This window comes from Paracoccidioides brasiliensis, assembly GCF_000150735.1.
Source record: "Paracoccidioides brasiliensis Pb18 unplaced genomic scaffold supercont2.1, whole genome shotgun sequence".
NCBI classification, from domain to species: domain Eukaryota; kingdom Fungi; phylum Ascomycota; class Eurotiomycetes; order Onygenales; family Ajellomycetaceae; genus Paracoccidioides; species Paracoccidioides brasiliensis.
Genome location: NW_011371358.1, coordinates 2,986,751 through 3,000,765, shown reverse-complemented (window position 1 = coordinate 3,000,765; position 14,015 = coordinate 2,986,751). Strand labels below are relative to the sequence as shown.

The 14,015-nt window shown below is 48.2% G+C and overlaps 4 protein-coding genes across 4 annotated transcripts; 2 read left to right on the top strand and 2 right to left on the bottom strand.

Moving 5' to 3' along the window:
• Positions 1-602: 602 nt before the first annotated feature.
• On the bottom strand, positions 603-2,759 carry PADG_00911 (uncharacterized protein; the record flags this gene model as incomplete). The annotated part of the gene is made up of 3 exons (XM_010757735.1): positions 603-992; positions 1,072-1,493; positions 2,051-2,759. The coding sequence occupies 3 exons, from the start codon at positions 2,757-2,759 to the stop codon at positions 603-605; spliced, it is 1,521 nt and encodes a 506-aa protein (XP_010756037.1).
• Positions 2,760-4,175: 1,416 nt separating this feature from the next.
• PADG_00910 (AGC/PDK1 protein kinase) lies at positions 4,176-6,817 on the top strand (the record flags this gene model as incomplete). Its single annotated transcript, XM_010758238.1, has 2 exons — positions 4,176-6,356; positions 6,440-6,817. 2 exons carry the CDS (start codon positions 4,176-4,178, stop codon positions 6,815-6,817), a joined length of 2,559 nt encoding a protein of 852 aa, XP_010756540.1.
• A 2,196-nt stretch (positions 6,818-9,013) lies between these two features.
• On the top strand, positions 9,014-11,126 carry PADG_00909 (uncharacterized protein; the record flags this gene model as incomplete). The annotated part of the gene is made up of 2 exons (XM_010757734.1): positions 9,014-9,724; positions 9,789-11,126. 2 exons carry the CDS (start codon positions 9,014-9,016, stop codon positions 11,124-11,126), a joined length of 2,049 nt encoding a protein of 682 aa, XP_010756036.1.
• An 879-nt stretch (positions 11,127-12,005) lies between these two features.
• Positions 12,006-13,694, bottom strand: PADG_00908 (uncharacterized protein; the record flags this gene model as incomplete). The annotated part of the gene is made up of 1 exon (XM_010757733.1): positions 12,006-13,694. The coding sequence occupies one exon, from the start codon at positions 13,692-13,694 to the stop codon at positions 12,006-12,008; it is 1,689 nt and encodes a 562-aa protein (XP_010756035.1).
• Positions 13,695-14,015: the final 321 nt, after the last annotated feature.

Here is a 14,015-nt window from a genome sequence, read left to right as displayed (position 1 = left end):
CTAGATTTATTTATATGGGAGCTGAATTCTGTTATTTACAAAGAATGTTAGTTGCCGCAGAATAATATATAGAGTATACCATGGAACTTTATGATATGAGATATTGCGTGGTCATCTCTCTATCAGTTTAATAATTAAGCAAGTTTTTTTTTTTTTTTTTTTTTTTTTGGAATGAATTGGTGACCTTGATAAATGTCAGACACCTCCATCACGTGACCTATTTTCTACCATAGTTCTATAAAAAAGAAGGGGGGTGGTGTTTAGAAGCACTCAACCGTCTACCTCATAAATGAAAGTTACATCCATTTTCAAATTTTAAATATGAGAAACATTATGCATATACTTCAATACTAAAAAAGTCAAAAACTCTCAATTCAAGCCCTCATATTATTCTGTATGGATATCATGCTGTCATATGTTGAATAAAGTTCAACACTTAAGAGAGATATTTCCGCACACAATCTGCAGCAAAAGTAGTTAATGAAAACAGAAAAAAGACCAATCTCAACCAACACCCCTCGACGCCCATCTTCATCTTCCAAACCACAATGTAAAACCAAACCAACCTATCTTTCCCCAAAACAAAGTCCAATCCTCCCCCGCTATCCCTCCCACTCCGCCAAATAATCACCACTGCTCCGTCTCATTCCAACAACTCCACCCGACCGCGGCTGCCACGCAACATTCCCATTACCAAGATCAACGGGCACATACTGCGTCAGTGGAACCGTTGGCCCGGACGTAATCCTGTTGGTATTGTTATGGTTTTGCACTGTTCCTGCGGCGGTGGGAAAATGTCCCTGTCCTCCTGACTGTACTGGGGTGGAGGTAGTAGTCTCATGTCCGGTAGGGGTGTGCTGTTGATTTGCTGAGTGGGATTGGGCAAACATGTGCTGGAAGAGCGGAGTTTGGGCGCGAAGCGTTGACGATGCCTGAGGCGTCATCTGGGCCTGAGGTTGAGGTTGAGGTTGAGCTGCTGTTTGAGCCGGCCCCTGTTTTTGAGCATGGAGGTCAGTTAACTACAATGCTAAAATGAAAAAGACTAGTCGTTATTTCTATAACAAAACCTACCCGATTCTGTCCATAGATGTCCCCAGTGACCGTAGCAAGATCAATCATATGACATGTCTCTCCCGTATGGCGAAGTGGTATGGCACCCAGCACCGCGTTTGGAATTGAGTACGCAATCGTATGCGACTGCACAGTCATCCATGGAATCGTAAACCACGTCTCCATATGCAACAGCGGGGTGGGAAGGCCGAGGTCTTGATTTCTGAATTTCTGTACCGCACCTAGTTGGCCTATGACTGCGGTTGGTGCGAAGAATAAGATGTGGTTTGTGGGAGTGATGATGTTTGAGCTCGCCATTGGGGAGGTCGCATGCCCATACCGACTCGGACCTGAGATTGAGAAAGATATCTTGGGGACCATTGAAGACATGCTAGCTGTGGACGTGCAAGTGGTTGCTATCTCGCGGTTGGAAGGATGGGGTTCTGGAGAATGTTCAGTAGCTCCTTTGGGTGGTGGTACGGTGCCTTGCAGGAGAATTCTGAAGACAGAGGTAAATAAAGTATTGGAATTCGAGTGGAGTATGGCAATAAGGTAAACAGGTACTGCATGTGGGCATTATGACATATGCAAAGTGTGAAGAAATGAAGAAGAATTTCCATGGGATCCTGGGGCATAGGTGACTCTCTGGATGGTCGAGAGGTAAGGAACTCACCAATAAGCAATATTAAATACATCCCGCAACAGCATAGTGAAGGCTTTGAAGACAGATAGCGGTAACTGTACTTTGCATTGCAGCAACACCATTGATGCTCAGGGGGCTTGGTGTTTAAAGATATATGACAAAGCGATTTCATTTCACTGTGTCGAGAAGAGCTGCCTCTAACTAGTGACCGATTAGACGGACAGAGTTGATCATATCTGCAGAGACTGTCTTTAACCTTTTGGTAAAAGTGGTCGTGGTCTTCACTTTCTGAATTGATATTCTGAGAAAGTGAATGTGGAGATGTAGATAGAGGTGATTGGGGACAGGGAGAAATACGGGTTGCTGGGTTGGACGATTTCAAATTAGGAAGACAACAACCTAGAATTGATGAGAGTCCTCTATTTGGGTCTATCGGGCTTAGAAGGGTGCTGATAGGATCTCGAGGCTCTGTTAATTTTGAAGAAGCGTGAGGTTTTATTTGATAGCCTACTGTTTCTGGATTGCACCCTGGGAGCTTTGACTGTACGAAGAACCCCTTTTCCGGGTAGATATATCCGCCAACGTATCCAGAGGCCAAAGCAAACGGACCAAGCCAGGTGGACGGTGAAAGAAATGATGTGAAGTTCAGTGTTATCGAATCCAGCTGCTCGGCTAGTTTAGTATCAGTGCTGGACGGTAGAGACTCCAGAGGAGAAGGAGAGGGAGGAGGTGGAGGAGGAGGAGGAGGTGGTGGTGGTGGTGTTTCTGCATTTGGCCCCGGGGACGAAGTCTCCCGTTTGCGTTTACCGGTGCTGACAACTGGCGAGCTACCGCAATCACCAGAACCACAATCCACAAATTCCTCGAAGCTGCTGGAGTCAGGAACAAGATAGGAATGAGTGGAGGCTGGCCCTTCAGATGAGGACTGGACTCGTCGAGGAGTTGGAGATACCAACGGAGACCTGCCCCTTTCGAGTATTCGAGAAAGCAGAATCCTCTGGGAACAGGAGTTGACCTCCTTGTCTGAGAGTGTTATGGAAGTTGGGCGTGATCGGATCATAGCCATATTCCAAATCCGGGTTGCTAACACCGGCGAATCTCCGATTTAAAGCTAACGGGATATAATTCCGGGCATTTATTGTGGAGAGTCACAACAAAGGATAACAGACAGGATGTGTCAAACGTATACATCCTGGCCATGCCGTCCTTATATCATGATACATGGGGAAACAGGGCCCATATCAACAGAGGCCCCGCTGTGGTCGTTGTTACCCTCAGGGCTGATCGCACGCAGCCTATGTATGTACTGAGAGGGAGACTCCTGCTGAAAGACCTCTGAGGACTGGTCAGACTCCCCCCACTTAACTGGTTAACTGGTTGCTGTGCATGCTTAGTTAACATGGGTAGGCAAGCAGTTAACTAAACTACCAGGGAGTCTCCCATCGTTCGGGGAGAGAAATAGCCTTGTCCTGGAAACAGATCCAGATCCCAAGATCTCAGTAGAGAGTTTTGAGACTGTCGCTATATATAGTAGGATAAGGGATATAACGGTTAGGGTTAGAGATTGTTATAAATGAACTATGCACACCTTCATCAACGTGCTGTGTGTATGATGAGGTCGGTGCATCCCCTGTATACGATATTGGATACAAGCAACCTCAGCCGGTGCTTGTTGTTGGTATCTGCCAGGGTTGTTGAACAGTCATTCCGTGGTTGCGTGTTGCGTGGACTGCGTAAGTCTTCAGTTAATGTCAAATCTGTCATGATGTTGACTTTGGCACAACACAAAACTGAGGTATTACCGTATCATGGTTACATATGTTTCGGGTTCCGGCTACCTGGGATACCTCTGTCACCTGCCCATCGACGTAATGCAACATACAGTACCGTCACGTAAAATACCAGCTCCCGGCACATGCTGTATTAGATACGCATGTCTTGGCAGGCTCAGGTACTCTCCACCGTCACGCAATTTGCTTTGCTAAACCTCAACGTCCGCTGAGCCTCAATATCACTCTGTCCTGACTGCACCTCACTCTCTGCCCCCTCTGTTCCCCTCAACCTCAACCTTAACCTCAACCTCACTGTCTGGAACCTCCCACTCCAATTCTCTCGCTCTTGTGTCCTTGCTGCACCCTGCACGATTCATCTTCCTCCTTCTACGCTCTGTCTTTTACCACCCCCCCCCCGCTTTTCCACTTCGCTCATTGAAACGCCATATAGAGAGAGAGCTGTCCTCTGTAGTCTTTCTCTGGCTGCACTGTGTACCTGTCATGCCTCACTGTTCGCTCCAATGACCGGCGTAGTCTCTGTCTTGTGAGACCTACTTGTCTGGTTAATTACCCCACGCCTCCGTCTACCGCCATTCCTGCCACCCTCTTGTCAGCGTCTGTCTCACCTTAATAACTACCACGTCTCTGCCCGATCGTTACCACTTTTTGGCTCTTACTCATCCTTTGCCTGATTGTCGTCCTCTACTGCTATGGACGGTGATCTAAGCCTGTCGCAGTCCTTTGGGGGTCTGCGGATTGCTAATCCAGATGACTCCTCCGTCAAACCTGGAGACAAGGCTCCAAGTTCTGCTGACACAACTTCACATCCCCCCCAAACAAGCTCGCCAGCCACAGCTGGTGACGGAATTCCTTCTCAGCTTGGCGCAAATATCAATGCAGCCGCTAAAGCCCCCGATCCTTCCTCCCAGGCCCAGAGCAACCTATCATCCGTAGCTTATGGATACGAGAACCCTCCGCAACAACACTACTCCCAATATGCTGATCCCAAATCCCAGACCTCAAATCCCGCTCCCGCTCCCGCTCCCGCTCCCGCTCCCTCTCCCGCAAATATTGGCCACCCAATGTCAGCTTATTATGCGCAACCCGTTACCAACGGGTCGTCATCCAATATGGTCCCCCGGGAAGGATATCGACTTCGTACTGAATCGTCCCCCTTACCAACGTCTGAAAGTCAATCACGGTCCGATTCTCGCGGAGGATCTGCAGCCCTCCAAGCGGGAGTCCCTGTACAAGACAGTAGCCATTCCGAGAGAACCTACAAGCAAACACAGTTCCACAGCGGGAGCAGCCCGCTACCACCCCGCCGGAGCTCCCGAGTAGCTCATAACAATGGCGCTTCCCCACTTTCTGGCTCCCCCTATGGAATAGAAAATGTTACACTGTCTAGCAGTGAGGAATGGCATGATCGTGGCGCGGCTGTTGGTGTGAGGCAAGAAATCGATGCAAATGGGAAACCCGTGTCGAGATACGTGAAGAAGGGTGTCAGAGACTTTTCCTTTGGTCGTACTCTCGGTGAGGGATCCTACAGCACCGTGGTTGCGGCTACAGATCGTCAAACATTAAAGGAATACGCAATAAAAATTCTCGACAAACGTCATATTATTAAAGAAAAGAAAGTGAAGTATGTTAATATTGAGAAGGATACGTTGAATCGACTGACCGATCATCCCGGTGTCGTTCGATTATACTACACATTTCAGGATGAGCGATCCTTGTACTTCGTCCTTGATCTTGCTAGTGGAGGAGAGTTACTAGGTGTGTTGAAACGCATGTCGTCGTTCGATGAAGAATGCACAAGATTTTATGGCGCGCAGATTCTGGATACCATTGACTACATGCACAAGCGCGGAGTTATCCATCGAGATCTGAAGCCAGAAAACGTGTTATTGGACAGTCAGATGCATGTAAAAATTACAGACTTTGGCACGGCGAAAATGCTAGATCGTCCAAAAAGACAGGAAGAAAATTCAAGCGGTATCCCCCAGATGGACTCGGATTTCCCTGATCAAGAAGACCGCGCCAATTCCTTTGTGGGAACTGCAGAATATGTCAGTCCGGAACTTCTCACAGACAAAAGCGCCTATAAAGCAAGTGACTTGTGGGCCTTTGGATGCATCATCTACCAATTACTAGCGGGACGACCCCCCTTTAAAGGCGCGAATGAGTACCAAACCTTCCAAAAGATCGTTGGCCTCGACTATGAGTTCCCACCGGGATTTCCAGCAGTTGCGCGCGATTTAGTGGAACGGCTTCTCGTGCTTGATCCATCAAGACGGCTGCAAATGGAACACATCAAAAACCATGAATTTTTCGACGGCATCGTCTGGGGCCGTGGTCTTTGGAAACAGAAAGCACCCCGTTTGAAACCATACGTGCCTCCGCTTCCTGAACCAATTAAACTAAACGGTTCAAACAAAGATGACAGTTTTCCATCAAATATAACGAAGATGGGTCTCGGATCATCAGGCAACTCAGGAAGCACAAGAAATTATCCACGTCTTGTCACCGATCTCCCACCCCCCTCTCAACTTGATATTGAATGGTCGCCTGTTTTAACGCGGACAAACGAACGTATATTGAAAATGGGCAATTTGCTTGTCTTGTCCTCTCCAGCTCCTCATAATCAGCACGGCAAAGGTGGACACGGAGACGGCGGTGATGCTCCTAAGAAGTTTTCCCGATTCTTTGGAGGGAACACGACTAAGAAGCGCCACCGATTAGTTATGGTTACATCTGCTGGCCGTGTCATTATCGCACCCGCGGGCGGAGAAGAGAAGAAGGCCAAGATGGATATCTCACTCTTAGCTCCCGGAGCTCAGTATCGAAGCACCACCGACGCAAAAGGTTTTTCATCGTGGATAGTGGATACAGTAAGAGCACTTCCCTTCCCTTAAGACTTACATGGTTTCCCCCTCAAGCTCCCTTTTAACTAACCTCCCTCCCCTCCCACCAGCGAGAAAAACACTACGTTTTCGAAGACGCCAGACCCTCCTCAAACGATGTCGCGTCCTCTGCCCTCTCCACCCAAGAATGGATAGATACTCTCGACCACGCCAAGGAACTCGCCGTCTTCCAATCGGCCAACAACAATAATTCCTCCTACGACGACACGCTGCGCGATATCTCGTCAGGCGTTTCCAGCAATGCGAACACGATTGACAATTCGGTCGACTTTGCTTCTGTCAACGTCAATTTGAATGCGCCACAGGCAGCAGGCGGACGGGCGACGCTGGTTAAGCATCATGGCGGCACGGGCGATGCGGAGTCGGTCAAAGGGAAGAAACGGTTTAGTCGACGGCATTCGAAAAATGGATTGTCGGCGGTCTTTTGACCTCCTTTTTTTTCCCCTTTTTTTCCATTTAAGTTTTGGTTGATTTTAATTTTGTTCCGGGGTGTTAGTATTTTCGTCCACTTTGCCGTTTCTTCTATATTTTCCTATATCAACTATTTATTTGCATTGTTTAACTGCAGCGCTTCAGTCTCAGTCTTTTCTTTTTCTTTTTCTTTTTTTTTTTCGCGCATTATTTTTGGTCTCCTTAGTCTTTTCTTCGTCTTTCCTTCTTCTATCCATCCCTCTATCATTTTCATCACCATTCATAGCTCTTCCTTAGGCATTTCACAGCGTATACAGCACCCCTCCATTTCCTATATAATATTCTTCTTTCTCTCTCTCATTCCCTCTTGTCAGTATGGGTATCTCCTTTTGTCCCATACTATATCTGGATTATCTCTTCCCCCCTCCTCTCCTATCTCTAATTCATGACACACTTTCACAGCCGTTCTAGCGATGATTCATGATCTTTTTCATCCCCATATTCCTTTCTCGAACCCCTCCTTCTCTGGCCCGCCTAAAATCTTAATCTTGGTTAATTAAAATATGTTTCACGAAGCGTTATCAGATCTATCTTCAACATCTTTTTCTCTTTTTCTCTCTGTTATTCCGGCCTTTTTCTTTTCCCTTTTCTCCTTTTTTGTTTCGTCCTGCTTATTACCCACTTTGCATTTAAGGCTGGAATTATAATAACGTATTTTCACCACCTAGTTGATTGGTTTACCATCACAACCAGGATATCAAAGTAAATTAAACAACAACCGTATAGCTACATCCTCAAATTACATTATAAATTATTCCCTGCATGCTGAGAGCATGTATGAATAGTATGTTCTATAACATCACACTCACTGCAAGGTGATGATGATGCCTCTGAAATTGAGAATATTTCTTGCTTTTTAATGATGAATATTGCAAGTTCAATTCTTCCCTCTATTTCCATAGTTTCTTGCAATTTTTTTTCCTGCAAATTGGTGGCATCGGAGTAAATGAGCTAGATAACTCAAAATATTTTGAATTGGTTGCTTCTTGCTCACTTTAGGTGCTCCCTTGCTTAAGAATTTTATGTCGAGTTAACTTGTAAAGGCTCTATTTATTTATTAATAAATAGTTGATGAGATCATTACCAAGTTCACTAAGTTTGAACAGATATTTATACTTCATCCTGTTCCATGGCTGAAGCAGACAAATATGAAATACAACTTTCTGTTTATCAAAATATGTGCAGCTAACCTCTCATCAGATCATCATGTTCGCAGTTGTTCAAGTGTTTCAACCCCTTAGCAGCAGCAGCAGCATCAGCAAGCAGCAGTGGGTGGAAGAAGAAGACGCAGAATACCGTGAAATGTTTCAAGTTGCGTCATGGCAGGGGGTTTATCTCTGTATCTGAAGAGCGACAGCCACAGGGTGTCTCACTCCATACCCTTGAAGAAACTCTAGCCTATCCTGTCAGAGTGCTGTCATCCCATGATATCAAGAGCTGTTGAGCTGTCGAACTTGTGTTTTCTCGCGCTGTGATAGGGCCATGGCCCAGTTCCTGGGGTGGCTGAAGCGCTTGCCACTCTGCTAGTTGAATTGTATCTGCGTTCTGTATGGAGGAGATTTGATGAAAGATGGGTTTGATGGAGGCTGAGCAGCTGTGGGCATGGACGAAATAGAGATATCCCTTTGAGATGTTCATCTTTTCATCTTCTTCTAATAAGAAGAAAATCAATATCTCTGACTCTGTTATGTCTTGTCTCTTGTCTGCCGTCTGCATTCTTTCTGTCTTATCCTGTTAAGTTATCCCTGGCGTGGGTAATCATAGATGCCATCAGCTATAAACATCCAGCCCAGGGATGCCTCGAGTCAACTAATACCATCCTAGGATTGCTGGCCCATCTCGCGAATTTTCTCTTTCTTATCCCTGCTCGTTCTTCAGATAACCCTACCTAGGCTCTGTCGCTGTCCGGGTGTGAGAAAAGGGATTCCGCTTCTCTGCACGATATTTTCAACACGATAACTAAATATCAGCACCGCAACCTTGGGCCGCGTCTTTCTTCGTGCCTGGCTGAGCGCTTATCACCACTCTCAAACACACTGTTCTCTCTTGTTCATACGCAATCACTTACATATTGATATTTTCTCTGAACTTAATACTCATCCGCTAATACACTTCCTCCCCATACCCCATACCATGTCCCGCCTCTTGATGCGATGCTCCACCGTTCTCGTCCCTCAATAAGCCGTGCTGCTTCCAACCCTCAAGCGCAGCCACAATTATCACAGCAACAACAAACCACGAGAGAAACAAGAACGACGCCAGCATCCACACCAGCAAATAATACGGACATGGTCTCCCATCCGGACAACACCATTCGCCCCCCACTCCTACTCTTTGCTCCCCGCGCCCCCACCTCCGTCGCCTCCTCCTCACGCGTCTCTCACTCCCAACGCCACCATCATGGCCATTCCCACTCCCGCTCCGGCCGCTCCCACCACGGCGGCTCGTCCCCGCAACCTCTCAACCAATTCCCCATCTTCGCCGCGACAGGTGATGTCGAGATCGCCATCCGCGCCTCCACCCAGGAAAGGCGCTATTTACTCCACCGTCTGATCCTTGCGCGCTGCTCTGGCTTCTTTGATGCGGGGACGAGTGAGGAGTGGTCGCGTGTGCAGGCGTTGAGGGAGATGCTGGAGGGTGATGATGGTCAAAGTAATGTTAATAGTAATGAAACTAGGAATGGGAATAGGGAGAATGCTCCTGGGGAGCGTGGGTTGGCCATTATCCCTGACGAGGACTGCGGTGATGGTGAACTTGTGTCGCATCACCGTCGTGTGTCATCTGCACCCACGAAGACGCGGTGGAGGTATGAATTGGATTGGAAGCACAGGGAGGAGGACGAGGTGCCAATTCTAGTGCAGAGGGTGAGTCCATCTTACAATATGGGATATATTTCTATAACAATACATATATCTGATGTAATTGCAGCCCCCATCCCAAAGCAACACAATCTTTGGCGGAAGTTATCGTCCACCACAGCCCCCTCCCGCACGCACAAAACCCCCAGCACCACACCAAGGCTTCTTCCGTTCCATCACAAACCTCACCGGCATCCAATCCGCCCTCCACCTCCCAAGCACCGCCACCACTTCATCAACCCTAGCAACCAAATCAGCTCTCGATGAACAACCCCTGGACCCCACGATCCGCGACTATGACAACCTCTTCCGCGTCTTCTACAACTACCCTCCCCAACTCAACTCCATAAACATCGCCTCCGCCTATTCGGAATGTAAGTCCCTCCTAAACCTCGCAGACATGTACGACGCGCTCGCCGTTGTCGGTCCCCGCGTCGACCACCACCTCCTCCGCTTCTCCTCCCGCCTCTATAAGCAAATCGCAAAATACCCACCCAGCTACCTACGCCTGGGCTATCTGGCGCGCAGCCATGTAATTTTTGCGGAAGCCCTGATCCACGTCGTGGGTCAGTGGCCGGCTGCGTTGCCTCATCTGGGTCACACTTCGTACTCACCTTTACCGGACTCGGTACTGGATCTCATTGAGGATAAAGTTGAGGATCTGGAGGATCTGAAGGCGCGTGTGGAGGGGAAGTTGTTCCGGTTATCACTAACGACGTCCAGGGGAGAAAGAGTTAGTCCTACCAATGCGTATTTGGACTGGTTGGCCGTGTCGTTGTTTCGACAGTGGCTCGTGGAGAATACCACGCCACCACCGCAGGGGATTTTAAAGGCGTTGCCGGCTCCACAGGGCCGGGGTGATGGTGGAAATAATAATAATTACAATGGAAGTGTCGTTGCGAATAATGCATACGGCAACACTTCCACCGTCTCAACAGCGAATAACAATGCCACTAATAATACACACGCAACCGCAACCGCAACGACTACGATGATAACAACAACTAGCGCAGGCGCTGCTCCCACCATCACGACAACGAATAAAACCTCCTCCACCTCCAACACAACCACCCCCTCCTACTCTCCAGGCCGCACATACCGCCTCCTCGGCTCCCCCTCAACCCAAGTCTACCTCCCACACGACGAATTAAAAAAGTTCCTCAAACAGTCCCACTCCCATTCCCACGACTCTCTATACTCGCGGGATAATCTGAAGCGGTTCGAGCGGAAGATGGATGAGATTAAGAGGCTTGCGCGGGAGATTGTGAAGCCGCTTATGAGGAATTTTTTGGAGTTGGATTTGAGGAGTTTGGGTGGAGGTGGAGGTGGAGGGGAGGATGCTAGGGGTGGTGTGTTGTTACCGTATTTGACTTGTACGAGGGTTGAAGAGGGTGATTATCCGTGGTAGTGAGCTGGAGTTGGTTTTGTTGGAGTTGGGACGAACTGGGATGCGGTGCATTAGGTGAGGTGAGGTTAGATGAGGAATGCGATTGACTTCTTCTTTCACCCCTTCACTCCTTTTAATATTCTTTACATTCATCTTCCCTGTCAACATTATCTGCGCCTTTTCAGAGAGATTGAGTTCCTCATTTTGTTTTCATTTTCCATTTCCTTTTCTCAATGTGTATCGTGCATGAAATGAATATATGATATACCCTCCGTTTTCTTATGTCTTCCCCCTTGTTTTTCACGGCCATAACCCTTTCTTTTCCACCATAGCAACCTCCCTTCCCCCACCCTACCTCTTTTGTTATTTGCTTTTATGTTCTCCTTGTTTATCTCTTGATGAGTGAAACGCCATTGACATGACCCTTTCTTTTCTTTATCTTCTTTTTTTCCCCCCTTGTTCTACTTTACGATAACTTTGGTACAAGATGACAGTATAGGATGATTATATGAAATGGAATCAGAAGTACAGGACATGTAGTTAGGCTGTTAGCGACGCAGCACGATGTATGTATGTGGGCACTTGGAGTGATTGAGGGAGAAGAATGAATATAAAAGTGGAGTTTCTTTTCAGTATATAGGTGTATGTTAGTTTCACTCCCTTATTGCATTGGAAAAGGGATTGGTCATACCCATGTCATATCCAACAAGAGCAAGAGGTTATCTGTTCCATTTCAATTCTGCATCTTAGAGTTATTCTATCCCAGCCATAGGCACTAGGGCAATACTTATCAACTACAACTCCGTAACAATGTTATAATGCAATCAAAACAAATCTTCTAGTTATATCTTACAAAAAAGCCCGCATCTTCCCATTATATCTCCTCCAATGGTTACCCTATCATTCCTCTTCCCCCCCAATAACCCTCCTCCCCCCCATCCACCCCCTCAATACTTCAGGCAACACCACAACCCCCCTCCTCTCGTCCCACCCATGCTCCAACAACGCCGCAATAATCCTCGGCACCGCCATCGCCGTCCCATTGACCGTATGCGGGAACTTCGACCCACCACCATTAGCAGCCTTCATCCTCGTCCCTAGCCGTCTAGTTTGGTAATCGGTGCAGATAGAAGCGGAGGTAACTTCACCCCAGCCGGATTCAATGTCAATGGTGGTATCCTTTGCATTAGCATGGGCATTGGCATTGGCAGAAGTTGAATGCGAGACCATCCGAGAGGGAAACAAGACCTCAATATCCCGCTTGCGGAAAGCACTGGCGCCAAGGTCTTGCGTGGGCATCTCCAGAACGCGGCAGGGGAGGTTGAGCGCGGTGAGGATTTCAGTTTGTAGATCGAGGATTTCGTAGAAGAGAGACGATACCGTTACCGATCCCTTTCCAATTCCACTGCCACTGCCCCCCTTAACAGGAGTCGTAGCCGTGCCTCCATCAGTCCCCTCTCCAGCTTCATCTGGTACCGCCCATCCGAACAACTCCACCTTCGTAAACTCATGAACCCTATACAGCCCCTTTGTATCCGCCCCCCTGGCCCCAGCCTCCGCCCTGAAACACCTGCTAACCCCCACCACCTTCGCCGGCAACTGGTTCCCCGCCATCTCCTGACCGGCAAATATAGCCGCAAGCGGAATCTCCGCCGTGCCCGCCAGACACCGCCCCGGCCGCCCCCTCTCGACATCCCTCTCGCTCTGCTCGATGTGATACACCTGCTGCTCATTGTTCGCGTCGCGCGGTTGGAAACCGCATGCGTGCGCAATGTGCGAATAGACCAGAGACGGCGGGGAGATGGCCTGCCACCCCCGCCGTAAGGCGACACTGAGCGAATATTGAATTAGGGCTTGTTCGAGCAGGGCGGCTTCGTTGGTTAGGTAGTACCAGCCCCAGCCGCTGGTTAGAGAGGCGCTGGTGAAGTTGAGGAGGTTGAGGGATGTGCCGATGGTGACGTGGGAGGTGTGGTGGGTTGGCAAGGGGGTGGTTGAGGGAGAGATTGGGTCGTAGTTTATGTAGTTTATGAGAGATGGTTCGGGACCTGGGGGTGTCTGGGGACTGGTGAGGTTTGGGAGGGAGAGGGCGAGGCGTTCTATTTCTTTAGTATGGTTTGTACGGGCTGTTGTTAGGTGGTTGGATTTGTCTTTGAGGGTTTGCGCGGAGAGGCGAAGGGAGGACAGCTCTTCTTCTGTCATTCGTTTCTGGGGTCCTTCTATATCTGGATTGCGCGAGGAGACCATGAGCTTTGCGATGGAGGATTCAATCTGTTTAATTTGGCGCTGTGGTTCTCGTAGAGCATCCTGCAGCTCGCGGGATTCTGCGGACAGGCGCTGGATCTTGTATGGGTATTGGGCCAGATCTGAGTAATTGCGGTCAATGCAGTTTTGGGAGTAGAGAGCGGCATTTCCGCGGATGTGTTTTATGTCTGGGATTGGTTTGGGGGCAGTTGGTGGGCGGGATGAGGTATTTGAGGAGAGTTGAGGATGGGAGCTGAAGAAGCCCCGGCGGAATGGAGAGCCAGTGAGTATTCGTTTACTGTGTATTTTGCAGGTTAGACAGATGTAGGGAGGCCTCACTGCAGCCATTGAAAGTGACAGCATAACAGTGAGATATTGCGGTGGGGCTGTTATCAATCCTACGGATCGGTTGGAGGCTGGAAGTTGAAGTTGAAGATGAGAAACTAAATATTTTTTGAAGGGAAAAAAGCCCAGAAACTTCGAGGAGTCGATTTCAAAGATTAATTCCCACAGAACATTGTTTTATTTTTAAAACTTACAACGTCATTATATCGGATGTGTATTCTTTCGATTTGTTCAATTTATCTACTTAAATCATTGCCTCATTAAAACTGTGAGCTGATAAAGATCCGAAAGAAGAGAGCAGACTTGTTGATATCAACCAATCCC